The 17888-nt window shown below is 41.1% G+C and overlaps 1 protein-coding gene across 1 annotated transcript; it reads left to right on the forward strand.

The window, feature by feature from the left end:
* The first annotated feature begins 514 nt into the window (after positions 1 to 514).
* LOC122979525 (ATP-sensitive inward rectifier potassium channel 12-like) lies at positions 515 to 9879 on the forward strand. Its single transcript, XM_044347039.1, has 3 exons — positions 515 to 808; positions 6513 to 6621; positions 7666 to 9879. The coding sequence occupies exons 2-3, from the start codon at positions 6530 to 6532 to the stop codon at positions 9305 to 9307; spliced, it is 1734 nt and encodes a 577-aa protein (XP_044202974.1). The 5' UTR covers positions 515 to 808; positions 6513 to 6529; the 3' UTR covers positions 9308 to 9879.
* The last annotated feature ends 8009 nt before the right edge of the window (positions 9880 to 17888 follow it).

Raw genomic sequence — 17888 nt, forward strand, 5'->3', positions numbered from 1 at the left:
AGGAAAAGCTTACGTATGCTACTTAAGATTCTCATGATTCTGCAGCTTTTGCAGTATGATATATACATGTTTTAATTTATTTATTTTTTATTTCTCAGTTGTTTTTTGTGTGTGTATCGATATTCCTGTTTTGTTATGTTTCTCGTGTCCTTTATTGTAGGAAAAAGTGATATTTATACCGGTGAAAATATCACTGGGATAAACAAAAACATTTTGCACCATTAAGTCAACATAAACACATTGTAAAATGCCACAGAGAATATCTTAAGTCTCTACAGGAATTTTGTGGGATTACAAGAGTTTCCACTGGTGTTTGTGTTTTTTGGATGTCAGCGCAAGTATCTGTCTGAGTGGGCTAAAGTCTAAATTATACAATCCACATCTCCACACTCTGGGGAAAACAATAGCATATATAAATAGGAACGTAATCAGAGCGCTCTCTCTCTCTCTCTCTCTCTCTCTCTCCCTCTCTCTCTCCCTCTCTCCCTCTCCCCCCCCTACACACACACACACACACACACACACACACACACTCTGGCAGAGATCGGGGCAGATGCACAGCCGAGGCAGGAGCGACTCTGTTAAGCGCTATGGAGCAACAAGACAAAGCTCAGACTGGAGACATTTACAAGTTTGTGCAAGAGAAATCTGGGGGCAGATCTATAAAAAAGGTGTTTGTCTGTTAGAAGGAAAAAAGGAAGAAAAGAGGAGAGGACGTTGCCAACAACAGTAAACCTACTTAAGTATCTTTTTATGAGGATGAAACCAATGTTAGTCTTCATGTGATTCAGTCTGCAGAAACACCAAGGTGAGTGTTACATTTTTATTTTGTCTGTTTTTTTTTTCTATCAGCTGTTTATCAAAACCACTAATGATCTGATAGTCTCAAAAGGCATTTCAAATATCTCTTCACTTGACTCCAGCTTGTTTATGTTTGTGAGTCAGCTCACAATCTCCACATTTTAGTAAGAAACTCTGATCTCAGTTATCTCTGCCATAGTTGCCTGCGGCTCTTCTGTCAAACTAAATACTCAGAAAACATAATCAATACTTAGACAAACCGTTCATGTGGCTGAGTAAGTCGATTGTAAAACGTGTGGGGAGTGTAAACAGATATAGGTAAAGATTTTAAAGGCCAAAATCATTTTCAAGGTTAGGGTAGTATTTGGCTCTCTCCCCCCTCCCTGCTGTTGATTATTCCTGCAGGCTTTGGATTGATTTTCAGCACTGGACAGCTCCTGTGGCCTCATTGAAACAAACACGTCACAGCTGCTTAGTTTGCAAACTACACTGTCATAACTTCTGGTTACACTGTTTGATCAGTTGATCGGAATTTAGCAGCAGTGACGCATGGCCAAAGATGGAAACTTTACCTTTACTTTTATCTATTGTTTTCAAATTTGACACGTTTGAAGGTACAAATTGTAGAATTTAGTGGCATCTAACGGAACGGACTTGCCAGAAATGGAATATAATATTCATAAGAATGTTTTGTTTAGTGTATGATCACCTGAAAATAAGAATCATTGTGTTTTTGTTATCTTAGAATGAGCCCTTTATATCTACAGAGGGAGCGGGTCCTCTTCCACGGAGTCTGCCATGTTGCACCGCCATGTTTCTACAGTAGCCCAGAGTGGACAAACCAAACACTGGCTCTAGAGAGGGCCTTTCGCGTTTTCGCGTTTTTTGCGAGTTTTGCAGCCACCGTAGGTTCTCCTACCTGCTTGGAAAGGGAGGGTGGGGGGCGAGGAGTATTCAGTTGGTTGCAATCTGCAACCTCACCGCTAGATGCCACCAAATCCTGCACACTCAACCTTTAACAGCACATTTTAAGGCGTATGACCCAAATTTATAGCAGGGGTTAGAATGTCGTCTTTCAAACTGATGCAAGATGTAAAATTAGAGGTAATTCTTATCTAAAGATTTAATTAGTTTTAAGCAGTGATTGGTTAAGATCTGTTATCACACTATAAAAATCGTATAAGTAGCATAATGTACTTTAGTAAACATACTCATTATGTATAATGCACCATTCAGAGTGTCATATGATACATATATTCACTGGAATATTACAACTAATGTAAGCAGCATTTTCATGTTTTTGAGAATCTTACAACTTTATATGCCGTTAGGTAGTTTACAAAGCATCAGATTTTATAAACTGATCGTATATTTTGTACGTAAGATCTTAATCTTCAAAATAACTACAGCTGTGAAACACAAAACTACAATACATCCCTCTGAAATGTAGTGCAGTAGAGATATAAAGTAGAAGAAATTGGAAATTGAGTAAGTGCACTTACAACTACATATAAGTTTAGTTTACTGTCCATTGTTCATCTTTTACTGTTGATTTAGTGTTATTTCTAGCATTTTGTGTGCGTGTGTGTGGTGTGAATGTGTGTGTTCAGGATGACTAAAGTTCTTCAAAGTCAGAATGAGTACAAGCCTGTAGGTTTGGGACACTGTGTCCAAGTGTAGGCCCTCCTTCAGAGAGCATGTTGGTGAGAGAGGAACGAGAAGAGAAAGGTGAAAGAATCTCCTCTGAAATCACAGTCTGACCAAATGCTTTCATACATTTTCACTCATTTTAGAGGCTTTTAGAAAAGGCTTTTACACTGGGACGAGATAAAACAGTGACTTTGTTTTTTCACACTTTAGTTCTGTGTGTAAATCTTTCATTATTCTATAAATGGAATCACATGTAGAAATATTATCTGTCGTCATAATCTCTTCATCTTAATCTGTATTTTGTCGCACTCTGTCCAATGTGAAAGACCTCATACCTGTAAAGCCTCTGCTTTCCTCATCAAGTCTTTCTTTCTTTCTCTTTCTTTCTTATATTCTTTCTTTCTTTCTTTCTTTCTTACACTCTTTATTTCTTACTTTCTTTCTTTCTTTCTTTCTTCATCTCTCCCTCCTTCCTTTCTCATATCATCAGATCGCAGATTACACAAAAGGGCTTAAGGCAGGTCACACGGCGACTGCCGTCCACCTTTCATATTGTTGTTTGGATTGGGAGATTAAGGGAGATACTAATCTGGTATTTGACAAGGGCTTCCTGCATCCTTTGCCTTGCATGAGATTATGTAATATATGTCAGTTTGGCTCCTCTGACGTATGGGAATAAGAGCAACATCAGACTTCTCAGAGCCTTTGACACACAGCGTGATAATAATCGTTATTTGTAGAGCCCTGTAGTGTACGGCAGTTTATCCCTGTCGTGTCGGGCAGGTTTTGGTGCTTCGTTATGAGTTATATAGGTTCCCTCAAGGGACAGTCCATGACCTGTTTTCTCCTCTCCTCTCCTCTCCTCTCCTCTCCTCGCCTCTCCTTCCCATCTTCTCTGTCAGTTTATCTCTACTCCACCTCCTCACAAGTTGTCTCACATGATAAACCATCACCACACACACACACACACACACACACACACACACACACACACGCACACTCAGAGCGAGTCAGCCCCATAGAGAGAAGAGAGATGTTCCTATGGAGACGGCTAATACAGTAACTATGATCAACCATTAATTACTGAAACTCTCCCCCGGGGCTCCTGTCTGCTGAGAGAAAAAGACATCATGTAGGTTTACACTGACAACAGTTGGCTGCATTGGCAGAAATATCTTGTTAATAAGTGAAGATATTTAAGGTCCTCTATTATCTGTTAAATTTTTGGCCAGAATCACATCTTTAGAATATTTGCAATTATCAGCATTTATAGAACAAATCTACTGCTGCAAAATCCACAAAACTTCCTCTTTAGTTCTTTTGCCTTAAATACCATAAATTATAATGTAAACAATGTGTGAACCTGTTCAAAAGACATTTAACTAACTAGACATCAGTCAAATCTAATGCAGACTGATATACATGTAATAGTCAAGCAACAAATGCGTTGTAAGGTTTATAATGTTAATTTTTGTTGAGATTAAGTAAAAGAGGAGTTTGAGTTAAAATGATTCCAACTCAAAGTCCTCATAGCTTTTTTCCAGAGCTTTCGACTGTATCACACAGTGCTCATCAATGGATGGAGTTTGCTCAGTTGTCATGGAGACAGATCTGTTGATATGATTTCATTCATTCAATTCACTTTAAGATGTTTTTGTTGTTTTGTAAATCTCATCACACCAACACATCACTATTATACAGCTTTATATTGTCAGATATTTCCCCGTTTTGACCAACAGATTGACAAGTTACTGTTGAATCTACACCTCTGTATCATCTCACAGCTGAACAGCTGTATATAACACATACATCAGCCTTACAAAGGCAGTTACAGGACTATTAGATTAGATTGCATCATACTTTACAGGTGTTCATATTACTGCATCCACTGTATGTAAAAATGCGGATTTTGGAAACTAATAATAGGAAACATAACCTGACGCGCCAGATGGTTTATTACACAGAACCATCTGGGAAGTCTGTTTAGAAAAGGGCAGGCACTTTCAAAAAATACTTGGCAGGTGACTGGATGAGCCATCTGTCTATCATCGTCTATCACCGTCTTACCTTGCGAGGCAGCTGGATTTGCAACACTGATTGGTCTGAACCGCCGGCGGTTTGGACACAAACATCATGTGATCTAATGATGTCATGATCTTGGGAATCCAGCTGTCTTGCAAGGTAACAGCAAACACAAAATAACTTTTTTCAGAAGTAACAGCACTGCAGTTTTAGCCAACGATATGTTCTCAGTAAAATGTAAAAATATAACACAAAATAACTTAACTGTCCACTGTAATTGAAATTTGCTTTTGACTACATCTTTGCAGAATGCAAGTGGAGTTGTTCAATGTGATATTTCAATGATTCCTTTTAACCAGGAAGCAAACAATATCTAGTTTAATAAGATAAAAAACAGAAATTGATTTTGTAAATATGGATAATGCACAAAGACTGAGTTGGCTGTTTACATACAAAACATTTACATTAGCCAGTTACTCAGAGAAAGTCTGGGAGAGGAGAATAAAACCCCCTTTATCAGGATAAACTTCAGGCTGTAACATTTATTTTCTTTCTTCTGCTATTAAGTGCACAACTTATTCAAACATCTTAAAATCAATATATTTGTATGTAGTATGTAGAAGTACATCTAATGTTGTAACCAATGTTTCTTTTCTTTTCTTTTTATTTATTTATTTATTGGTTCTGTATATTACTGGAGGATGCATTTTATATTTTTACGTTTGATATATAGCGTCTTGTATTCCCATGTGGGATGAGTCAGATGTTTGGCAGCAACAACAACATTAGAAACAATACCAACACGTAAAAACACAAACAACTGATACTGATACTGCTACACTGACACTTACTACCAAGTACTACCAATAGTATCAATTAATGATAAAATGAAATATAATACAAATAAAACCACAATTCATCAGAACTACACCGGAACAATACAGCCTCAATTGTAAATCCTGTTCCAACAGACTGACATGAACTGCGTTGTGCTTCGCTGATCCCACTCGTGACGTTGTTGGCACTGACATGAGACTGACCCGTGTGACCCATGTGCATATTGGCCGATGACTTTAAGAACCCTGTAAGAAAAGGTTGTGATTTCTCGTAGAGGACACTTTCCTCCAGCTGTGGGAGTTATCAAGTTGACGTAATCATCTGCCCTTTTGGGATTATCCAGCTGAAAATCACCCTTCATCCGGCCAATCAGCAGCCAGTTCGTAACATCTGTCCCTGGTGTAAGAGGGAGAGAAGTCTGGGAGCATCACACACATTACATGACACCAAATCCCATCAAGATTTGTATATGTGAGTGTTTCTGTGTGTGTGTATCAGAGCGTGTGTTTGCTATTGGCGTGACAGCAGTATTGAATGAAGGCTTTTAAACTGCAGTTGTCAGAACTATTCCCAAGACAATCCATTACTACCTTGGTTAATACACACCTGTGCTGTCAACTAATTCATGTCAGCCAAAGCGATTCAAAAACATCAAACCACCAATGCCCCTTTGTATTGCGTGCGATTGTCCCTCTATTGGTTATGCAACCCAGTGGTTTTTGGTGCTCCTGGTTCTCGGCATGCTGACATAATAAGCCGAGTAAAATCACCCTCCAACCTTGTCATCAGGCCAAACAGCAGATCAATTGTTCCTCTAATAGTAGATTACCACTGATTCATCTCTTTTTTAGACCTTTGTCCCTCCCAATGCATGTCTGGTTTTCCAGCTCTGGTTGGCCTGAAGGTCCCTAAGGCTAAACACTAGCAAGGACCTAATCAATAAGCTTTCATTACACAAAACTGTCTGGTCTACTCTGTGCATTAGGGCAAGGCCAATAGTTGTGGAGAGGGATTTATGATTGGTGTATTTTTTTATTTTGGTGGGTGCAGAAATTATAATCTTTATCAACCTCTGTATTGTATTGTTTTATTCCATGATTATGTTTGAAAAACATCCTATACTTTCATATCTCAAATGACGTAAATTTAAAAAAAAAAAAAGATGACTGAAGAAATCTCCTTTTTGTTTGTTTTGTTCACAGAAAAGAAAAGTACTTTAATGGTTGGAACTGCCCGCCCCAACCTACATTACTGCCCTTGCAGATACAGCCTGATGATCACCAGTGCCATGGGAGCGGTGCGAGTCAACAGGTAAGAGGGAAAAAGTATTTGTAAACTATTTAAACTTTATATTAAGGATGACGTATGAGAAAGTGGTACCGAAACAACCAATGGACTATTTGCTAAACCCCTCCTTTGAATATTGATTGTCCATTCATAGCTTAGTAACCATATCTGGATACAGCAGGCCTGACCAGTTTTTGATTTCTCCACATGTTGAAAGAGTATGTGCATTAAGAGTGATACTCTGCATTTTAAGAGTTTTGCGGGTGTGTAGTGTTGAGGATTTTTTTAGCCTGTCCAAAAACAAAGTTGTAAGGAATGGATTTTGTTTGGTCTGCCGTAAACATTAGCATGTGCCGCTAACTAGCTTACTACCTACAGCAGTGTCCTTAGCATTACTTCCAAATTCAAGGAGTCATCATCATTAACTTCATTAGTTTGTGGGGTTATGAATTTTTTAAAAAGCCTTGTTCACAACAAGAACATCCACTTTGTAGTATGTGGAAACCAGTGTTGAATACTATCAAAGTTTAGTTTGGAAAACCAGTTTTCATCAAGATATAAATCATAATTTTAAGTTGGAAGTCATTTATATGGTAGGCTATATTTAGGCCAAATTGGTACTAAGTCTGACAGTCCAAACATAGCTGAATCTTCATCTATTTTTAGGCTAAATAACGGCCACAACTGTCTGACCTGATTTAGTCCAAAAAACAAGTTCCATTGACGTCGGGTGCTTGGTAGGAAGGCTAACGTTAGCATCTCTGTCCTGCTCTTTATTGGATTTGGAGAAGTTTACACCCCAGCAACCCAAGCCAACATTACCCAAGGTTGCATTGCCAAACACATTGGTTAGTTCTCATCCTAAAAACCTTTTACCTTGTAGTGTTTAATCTGTGTGTATGTAAGTTAATCAGCTAAACACTGTTATGTAGAAAAGAAATGTCTTATTTTACAACTTTTCCTCATTATAACCTACTTATAGAACTTACAGGCAATAATAACTCTGGGGGCAGGGCTTAGCAAACATTCAATTCTCCCAAACTCACATTCTCCCTTCTTGTTTTGCAGATACAGCATCGTTTCCACAGATGAAGATGCCGTGAAGATCTCCACCCTGGGCCTCCACAATGGCCACAGTCCTCTGACTCAGCAGGCACTAATAGGGGCCTGCATGCGAGGTGAAGACGGAGGAGGAGGAGAGTGTCCAGGAAGCGATGAAGGAAGAGGGGCGTTGTCTCTGAGAGTGACAAATGAGCCAATCGTCCACAACAGCTGCCGTGCTTCACCTTCATGTCGTCTGGGCCTGGATCTGGGCACCGGCCGCCTGCGCAGCCGCTTTGTGAAGAAGAATGGCCAGTGCAACGTGGTGTTCAATAACATGGAGGATAAGCCACGGAGATACCTGGCTGACATTTTCACTACCTGTGTGGACATACGCTGGCGCTACCTGCTGCTTGTCTTCACCACCACCTTCCTTCTGTCTTGGCTGCTGTTTGGCCTGATCTTTTGGGGAGTGGCACTGGCCCATGGAGACTTTGAAATTCGCATTCCCGTGAAGGAAGGGGATCCTCGGAGCACCGCAGAGGGAGAACCAGACGAATGGCGGCCATGTATTCTCCATATTCAGGGCTTTATTGGGGCATTCCTCTTCTCCATTGAGACCCAGACCACCATTGGATATGGTTTCCGGTGTGTCACTGAAGAGTGCCCAGTCGCTGTGGTGACTGTGGTGGTCCAGTCCATCGTGGGCTGCATTATTGACTCCTTCATGATTGGCACCATCATGGCAAAGATGGTGCGGCCCAAGAAGCGGGCACAGACCTTGCTGTTCTCGCATCATGCCGTCATCGCACTGCGTGATGGTAAGCTGTGCCTCATGTGGCGCCTGGGGAACATGCGCAAGAGCCACATAGTTGAGGCACATGTGCGTGCACAGCTCATCAAGCCACATGTGACGGCGGAGGGAGAGTACCTCCCTTTGGAGCAAACAGACATTGATGTTGGCTATGATGATGGGCTGGATCGGCTGTTTCTCGTGTCACCACTGGTGGTGGTCCATGAGATCAACAAGAACAGTCCGCTGTATAATCTGAGCCACACCGACCTGCAGAAAGAGGACTTTGAAATTGTGGTCATCCTGGAGGGGATGGTGGAGGCCACAGCTATGACCACTCAGGCCCGTAGCTCCTACTTGGCAAAGGAGATCCTGTGGGGTCACCGCTTTGAGCCCGTGGTGTTTGAGAAGGGTGACCGCTACCATGTGGACTACTCCCGCTTCCATAAGACCTACGAAGTGCCATCTACGCCTCACTGCAGTGCCAGGGAACTGAGCCAGATGACGGGTCGTGGCAGGCAGTCCTCATCCTCCACCGCCAGTTACTCCCGGTCTCCGTCACCGTTTGCCCCAAGGGCAGCTCGCCACCTATTGGGCCCTCACTCCCCCAGCGCTTTCTGCTACGAGAACGAGGTAGCCTTGTGCTGTGGGGATGATGAGGAAGAGGAGGATGACAAAGATGAGGCAGTGAGTCTAGGCGTTAGAGGTGACAGAGAGGCAAAGTTGAGAGATGACATTCACTTGGGATTCAAGGAGACATTTGTGGAGGAGCAGACGGTGGAGATGCTGTGTGTGCTGGACACAGAGAATCAGATCAGCCTCGACAGACTACAGCCCACCCTACCTTTATACATCAGCAGAGAGTCAGGAGTTTAAAGCCAATCAATGGGTAATGGCTGCCCTTCCATTTGTTTCCTCTCTTTGTCTGCGTGCAACCAAAGTATTGAACTAGTGTTACAATGAAAGATGAAGGACATAATTTAAACTGTACATCTCGTGAAAGAGAGGGATTTTTTTTTTTTGCAGCTGTCACAAACTTCATGCAGCTTTAGCTCATAACTTGCTCTGGTTTCAGGTATTGTACATTTTCAGTTGTAACATCAGCATCTAAGCAACACACAGCTCATCTACTTTTAAATGTGGTGACCAGGTATTTCTCTCAAATCATGAGGTATCTTGAAAACTTTCTTGCTTTCTTGTTTTATTCAATATGACCTGTGTATGAATTAAGTCAAGCCTTCTGTTCTTGATTTCCAATCAGTTTTTGTAAATACGGTGTGTTTTTTGTTTCAATTTAAAAATGATCACTTTAGCTCTGATTTATACATCATATACAGATAAATGTTATGAGAGAAAAACTATCTTATTTTAAAGGAAGCATGACAAAAATGCTCAAACCTCTACACATTTATTTTCTCTGTATAAAAATAAATGATTTCTGCATTTTGGATTTTTGTCTTCCTTTCTGAGTTCTGTTACTTTTCATATTTAAATAATGAGCCATTCCATTTTTTTATTCATGACATTATATACCATAATAGAAAACAAGTTCTAACAATCAAATAAAATCCTGTACAATGAAACAGAATTCAAACCCTTGTAAATATGTACTGTACAGATGAAGAACAAGCACTTTATTCTTACTTTTATCAATAGATGCAAAGACTTTGCAACAGTGTGTTGTTTTGTATGACAAAGCACCTAATAAAACAAAACAGTATATACTGTTATGCTTGAATTGTCTCTGTTGAGTCTCAATTGCATATTTTCTCACTGGTTTAAGGTTTTCAGTCCACCCACGCCAATTACCACCAAATTAGATGAGATCATCCTCTTCTTGGCTTGACTTTGGATCAAAACACGGGTGGTGAAAGAAGTTCTCTCTAACAAGCAAGGTTGGATTAAAATGCAGGAAAAGCAGGCAACTGCTCTGGACGCCCACACCTCCAGGGTACCTAAAACACCAAGTTCAACGAGTTGTGTCAACTACTTGTTAGCCATGCTAGCAGCGCTAAGGATGCTAATGTCAGTCAGTCAGTCTGTTCGGTTGGTTGGTTGGTTGGTCGACCACTTAGACTGAAATATCTTAACAACTATCAGACAGGAAATTTTGTACAGACATTCATGGTTCCCAGACGATGTATCATAATAACTTTGGTGATCTGACTTTTCATCTGATGGAAATGTCTCAACAATGGTTGCTTTGATTGCCACGAATTTTGGTACGTACATTGTCCCCTAAGGGTGAATTGTGACAACTTTCGTCATCCCTTAAGTTTTTATTTAGCAACATCATCAGGTCAACATTTTAACTTGGTTCATGATCAAATGCCTGCAAAATTAATAACAATACCATCAGCCTCAGCAGTACATTGTGTTTAGTGCTAATTAGCAAATGTTAGCATGGTAACATGCTGAACTAAGATGGTGAATATGGTAAAAATGACCTGTTAAACATAAGCATGTTGTTGCTGTGAGCATGTTAGCATGCTGATGTTAGCATTTAGCTTAAAGCAATGCTGTGCCAAGCAGCCTCACAGAGTCATTGGTGTGGCTTTAGATTATTAACCTGCACCAGTACAATGTAAGTATAATATAAACTGGGTTCTACATTATTATGTAATCTTGTGGTCCTGTCTACGGCCCTGTGTCAAATTCTAGTTTTAAAAGCCCTTAAAACTTTGTCAGTCAGCTTCTTGTGAGTGATCGGGTCCTGGACATAAATACAAGTTTGGACAGATCTGGTTATTTAACATAAAAGATTCCTGTTTTTCTTTTTTGTCAGCACTTTTCTCGTGGTTTGAAATGGATGGGGCTCAGTTGTGAAATCAGGATTTAGCAACATTTGAATCAGAATCTGATGAGTTGGTGGGTTGTTTTGTCACCGACAATCAAACCTAATCAAACTGCACCCACACAGTCCTGATGATTAATAAATCATACCCAAAGATGCTTTTTAAACTTTGTTGTTGTTTATTTGGTCATGAATATTGAATGTTGTAGAGAAATACAATCACCAAGCATTTTATTAGTAACACGTGCGATCTAATGCAATCCAATACAACAGCTCTGCCATAAATTCTACTTTGACAAAGCTTGTACATTTTCAGTTTTTGATGACATTGTCAAAAGTGTTCCTAATATTTTGTCCACTCCATTAACATACATGATGGTGGACAAAATACCTAGGACACTTTTCAATTTAATGCACTCCAGTACACCACCAACAGCCACTACAAGCTCAATAATAAACATAAAGTAGAATTATCACCTTTTTGACAATGTCAACAAAAACTGAAAATGTATAAGCTTCACAAAAGTAGAATTTATGGCAGAGCTGTTATATTGGATTGCATTAAACTGCACAGGTGTTCCAAGTAAAGTGCTTGTTGAGTGTATGTCAAGTAGTTTTGATGAAGACAGAACTGAGGAAGCCTTTTATATGAGAGGTGAAATGTCTTGAAGTTCAGTTCCCATTGACTTGATATTTTATTCTGACCTCCTGTTGTTGCTGTTGGAAGTGAGTCACCCCATAAACTCTGTTGCTAAGCAACCAGGACAACACATTCTGCAATAAATATAACGAAGCTGACCTTGATATTTGATAGGCACAACAGGGGCCTGACAGCAAATTTCTTCCCTGGGGGCCTCCAAACAGGTTAATCCGGCCATGTAACAAGGACAAACCCTCTATCTCCCATCTAACTCACTTACAACTCCTCTTTTGGAAGACCCACATTAGGATAGACCTGAGGAGTGTCACGATGAAACTCCTCCATGACCCAAATGCAGTCATTTCTGTCTGCTTATGTCTCCATTCAAAAGTCCCAGAGAGTGAAGGACAGATAGAAATAGATGAAATGCGTATTAGTCGCGGACAGATCACGCAGGAACAAACTGGGCTGAAGCAAGGACACGCACGAATGAGAGGTGACAAGCTTTGGGAGGAATAGAGAGACAAAAAGAGAAGTGTGCACATAGGCAGAAGCACTGACCAAAAATTAAAAAAATAAAACATTAAGAGGCACTGAAGTCCATCCGACTGTGATGTAGAGTTTTGTTTCTGGCTGTTGTACAAGCTCCCCCATGTGGTTGGACAGTGACAGTGCTAACATGCTCTATGATCCTGTGCTGTTGATCACTGAGTTGCTTTTTTTAATGTGGGTTTGTTATGTTGTGTTTATTCTATCCTGTTGATAGAAGGAGTTGATATCAGGAAGTTTGGATTATGAGATCAAAACTTGTTTCAAGACATTTTCTCTGAGCGAAGACCAACAGTTTCTCGGAGCCCCTCTGAGTGATCACAAGATCAGTTTGAGAGGTCATGAGATGATTGATGTGATGGGAGAAAGACAAAGATCCAATCTGTGTGAAATAACATCAAACAGTCTCACCTTAAGGTCCATTTAGTAGCTGTCCTGGAGCTTTCAGTCATAACAGTTATTCAGTTAACAACGAGTCTTAGAGATTCATAGAGTAAAGTCACTCTTTGGTGGAAGTGCTCACATCTTACAGATATATGCAACCTGTGACAAAGGTTTGCAAGTCGCTGTTTGCTGTAAAAGTTGGGAACCGCTGCTCTTAAGAATATGATTGAATGCAATAGTCCTTAAAGGACAGTCTTGCATGTTTTAAAGTATCTTGTCTTAACTCTTACATACTATTTAGGTCAAATTTGATTGTTGCGTTTGAGAGCAGTAAAAACAAAGTTAATTTTAGCCTGAAATTTTATGACTTTTCAAAAAGTGAATATACAAAAATAGAACAACTTTTGTATTTTTGTGCATCTGATAAACATTTTTATACATACAAGACAATATTCCAGGTTAAATTTGATCTGTATTTATTAAAAAATTGAAAAATCACCATTTGTAAATGTTGTTGCATTTTTCTCCATAAACACAGTGTAAAACTTAAAGAATACTCTTTTCTCTCTCTAAAAAGTTCATTAAGGATTAATCACCCATTTATTAATGACTGATGAGGTGTTTATGAATCAAAAATAGATTTGTGGTTCAAAAGTTTGGTATAGAGACCCTTTAATCTGTTCATATTATGAACAGATTAAAGGGTTAAGACAACCCTCACATGCCCACATGTACATTAAAAGCACTGTAGGTCACTTTAATGGTTCCTCCTGTTCATACTGGTTGCGGAAAGTTCACTTCTTAAAGTCATTTCAGTGATGAGGGACAAAATCTGCAGTCCTCACTCTGAGCAAAAAGTATTTCTGTGTTTAGTTCAAGCTAACATGAAGCAGTCTGAGTTATTCAAATCAAAAAGGTATTTTTAGTACAAACCCCCTTTTTTTGTTACAACCGAAGCTCAGAAAGGAAACAGGAAATATGGAATATACTGACATACAAACAGTGTAGTGATTTATATGTCCTATATTTAAATAGGTTATTTTACTAGAATTAAATTAATAACAAATTATCTTCTTTTGTACAATCTGTAAGTGGGCCTGTTGTTTAAAAAGACAGAATGTACAAAAAACTGTCCATGTACATTTGAGCGTTATTTTAAGACTTTGAAAAAATGTGAACACATCCTTATTAAATAATAATTCTGATTTAACAAGAGCGATGGCCGGCAGCACACTGATATGGTGTACTTTATTAAAGGATAGGTTCACACTTTTTCAGGTCTGTCTTGAAATAATACTCACATGCTCAGATGTGCAGTGAAACAGTTTTTAGTTGCTGCGATCATTTCTTACGTTCATACAAGTAGAGAAGATTCCTTTCTAAAATGATGCAAACTTGAAAAATTCTTAACCTATGAAATTAGTCCAGCCTACCTATTTAGGCGCCCAGCATCCAGAAACCAAGTCCAGATCAGATGCCAGGACCGTCTTTAAGATCTTAATTTGCATACCTGTTGATGTCGGAGGAAACTAAAGTAATACCACACAGAGTCTCAGAGTTGAGAATCAAACCCAGGTGACAGCACTAACCACTGAGCTGCTGCTCCTCATTAACCTGATGGATAATTAGAGCAATGTCATGCTCTAATTTCCCCCGTGCTGTTCAGTTCAGCCCTTTTATGTATTTGCGATTTTTCACAAGACCAAACAAGGTGAAAGCTCTTTTGGCTCAGATTATTTTACATGATAGGTAAACAGCCTGAGGGAAACTCCCTCCATCATCTTCCTCTCCTGTAATCTAATTGATGAATCTTTAATGTGGTTAAATGTCGTCTCCTGTCCACTCTAACAAGCCATTTCCCCTTCGCGCTATCTGCCCCTCTCTCCCTGCTGTCATCTCATCCTTCTCTCTCCGGCTGTTTTCTGATGCTGGTTAATTAACCGGACCGTCACACCCCCTGTCATCAGCGTCTGTGAGGCAGAGCAGCTGGGTGACCTTTGTGACCTTTGTTAAGGCTGCTAATGGCTGACCAGGATCGTGCCTAATAAGGTGGTGTGTGTTCATCTTCATGTGTGCACTTAGGTTAAGTGTGTGCGTGTGCTTTCATGTGTGTGACACCCTGTATATCTTGGTGCCCTCTCTGGCCTCACTGGCTGTTTGTGGCCTCGGGCTGTGCGACCGGAGCTGGTGACAGTGTGTGTGCTCAGCAGGGGACAGTATTTAGGCACTGGGGAGCTGTGGCCGGGGGATCTTTGATTCCATAATGAGCTGTTGTGTGTTGTAGAGCTGTGAAGCAGCTCGCAAGAGGGACAGAGGAGCATTGTGTGCTGCTCAGCACAGCTCAGCTCAGCAGAGGAGGCCTGGCTGAACTGTGCTGGGAAGCACCACAGGGCAAACATCTTCTGGATGTTTCTGTCTGTCTGTCTGTCTGTCTGTCTGTCTGCCTGCTTGTCTGTCTGTCTGTCTGTCTGTCTGTCTGTCTGTCTGTCTGTCTGCCTGCTTGTCTGTCTGTCTGCTTGTCTGTCTGTCTGTCTGTCTGTCTGTCTGTCTGTCTGCCTGCCTGCTTGTCTGTCTGTCTGTCTGTCTGTCTGTCTGCCTGCCTGCTTGTCTGTCTGTCTGTCTGTCTGTCTGTCTGTCTGTCTGTCTGTCTGCCTGTCTGTCAGTCTGCCTGTCTGCTTGTCTGCTTGTCAGTCTGTCTGTCTGCCTGCTTGTCTGTCTGTCTGTCTGTCTGTCTGTCTGTCTGTCTGTCTGTCTGTCTGTCTGTCTGTCTGCCTGTCTGTCAGTCTGCCTGTCTGCTTGTCTGCTTGTCAGTCTGTCTGTCTGCCTGCTTGTCTGTCTGTCTGTCTGTCTGTCTGTCTGTCTGCTTGTCTGTCTGTCTGTCTGTCTGTCTGCCTGCCTGCTTGTCTGTCTGTCTGTCTGTCTGTCTGTCTGCCTGCCTGCTTGTCTGTCTGTCTGTCTGTCTGTCTGTCTGCCTGCCTGCTTGTCTGTCTGTCTGTCTGTCTGTCTGTCTGTCTGCTTGTCTGTCTGTCTGTCTGTCTGTCTGCCTGCCTGCTTGTCTGTCTGTCTGTCTGTCTGTCTGTCTGCCTGCCTGCTTGTCTGTCTGTCTGTCTGTCTGTCTGTCAGTCTGCTTGTCTGTCTGTCTGTCTGTCTGTCTGTCTGTCTGTCTGCCTGCCTGCTTGTCTGTCTGTCTGTCTGTCTGTCTGTCTGCCTGCCTGCTTGTCTGTCTGTCTGTCTGTCTGTCTGTCTGTCTGTCTGTCTGTCTGTCTGCCTGTCTGTCAGTCTGCCTGTCTGCTTGTCTGCTTGTCAGTCTGTCTGTCTGCCTGCTTGTCTGTCTGTCTGTCTGTCTGTCTGTCTGTCTGTCTGTCTGTCTGTCTGTCTGTCTGTCTGCCTGTCTGTCAGTCTGCCTGTCTGCTTGTCTGCTTGTCAGTCTGTCTGTCTGCCTGCTTGTCTGTCTGTCTGTCTGTCTGTCTGTCTGTCTGCTTGTCTGTCTGTCTGTCTGTCTGTCTGCCTGCCTGCTTGTCTGTCTGTCTGTCTGTCTGTCTGTCTGCCTGCCTGCTTGTCTGTCTGTCTGTCTGTCTGTCTGTCTGTCTGTCTGTCTGTCTGTCTGTCAGTCTGCCTGTCTGCTTGTCTGTCTGTCAGTCTGCCTGTCTGTCTGTCTGTCTGTCTGCTTGTCAGTCTGTCAGTCTGCCTGTCTGTCTGTCTGTCTGTCTGTCTGTCTGTCTGTCTGTCTGTCTGTCTGTCTGCCTGCCTGTCTGTCAGTCTGCCTGTCTGCTTGTCTGCTTGTCTGTCTGTCTGTCTGTCTGTCTGTCTGTCTGTCTGTCTGTCTGCCTGCCTGTCTGTCTGTCTGCCTGCCTGCCTGTCTGTCAGTCTGCCTGTCTGCTTGTCTGTCTGTCAGTCTGCCTGCTTGTCTGCCTGTCTGTCTGCTTATCAGTCTGTCAGTCTTCCTGTCTGTCTGTCTGTCAGTCTGTCTGCCTGTCTGCCTGCTTGTCTGTCAGTCTGTCTGTCTGTCTGTCTGCTTGTCTGTCTGTCTGTCAGTCTGTCTGTCTGTCTGCCTGCTTGTCTGCTTATCAGTCTGTCAGTCTGTCAGTCTGTCTGCTTGTCTGCCTGCTTGTCTGTCAGTCAGTCTGTCTGTCTGCCTGTCTGTCTGTCTGTCTGCTTGTCTGTCTGCTTATCAGTCTGTCTGTCTGTCTGAGGTTGTCTCAGGTTGTGTCATGACAGTAATATTTTGTCTCCTTCTCTTGGGAGTATTTTTAGTTTTGAAGCTCTTTGAAATCTGAAATGACAGAGTTGAACTTGTTATAATAAATGTTCTTTATTTCATTGAATGTTTTCGTAGTTTAATGTTTGTAGGAGGAAGTTCAACTCTGTCTCAACCTCACCTGTCGAACACCGACCACATATTCTGTTTTTTTTTGGTTGCCATGGTTTTTTTGTGTCGTCCTTGTTTGTTTTCACTGCGTCTGTACTTCTGTCTCCGCTTTCTATCTCTGACAGTAGAAAGATATTCTCCTAATTCATAATCTCTTCCTTTTTAGACACAGATAATATTCTGATCTACTTTGACTTTACTTGGCTGAGCTTGAAATCGCAACATCAGTGATTTCAGTCGACTTGTGGACTTTTTTTCTTTTTTCTCTGCCTCCCTTCATTTCCTGTAATCTCTGATTGTCTGCTATCAAAGAAAGACTAAGATTCCAAACATGCACATTACATATTTAGGCCATGACACCATTATCAACATTTTAATAACAAATTAATTAATTTACATTATAAAGACCTTAAAGGAATAGTTTGACCTTTTTACGCTTCCATTTTTGAAATGATTAAACAAACAAGATTAATTGTGATGCAGTTTTTCTCATTTGCTTTCTCACATTTATGGAAACTTTTTTTACAGTTCAGCACTGAAGATGTGAGTTATATGAGTTAACCCGCAAAAGGCCGTAACTCACCCAAAACCTTGAATTCATGTTTCTAAATTAAGTTATTGTGTCAGTGAATAAATCATTGCCGCCAAAATGACACGTTCCTTTGACATTGTGTAAAACATGTTCAGATGTTTGGTCAGGATGACAGTGGAAGTGTGTTTC

This window comes from Thunnus albacares, chromosome 3, assembly GCF_914725855.1.
Source record: "Thunnus albacares chromosome 3, fThuAlb1.1, whole genome shotgun sequence".
Taxonomy (NCBI): domain Eukaryota; kingdom Metazoa; phylum Chordata; class Actinopteri; order Scombriformes; family Scombridae; genus Thunnus; species Thunnus albacares.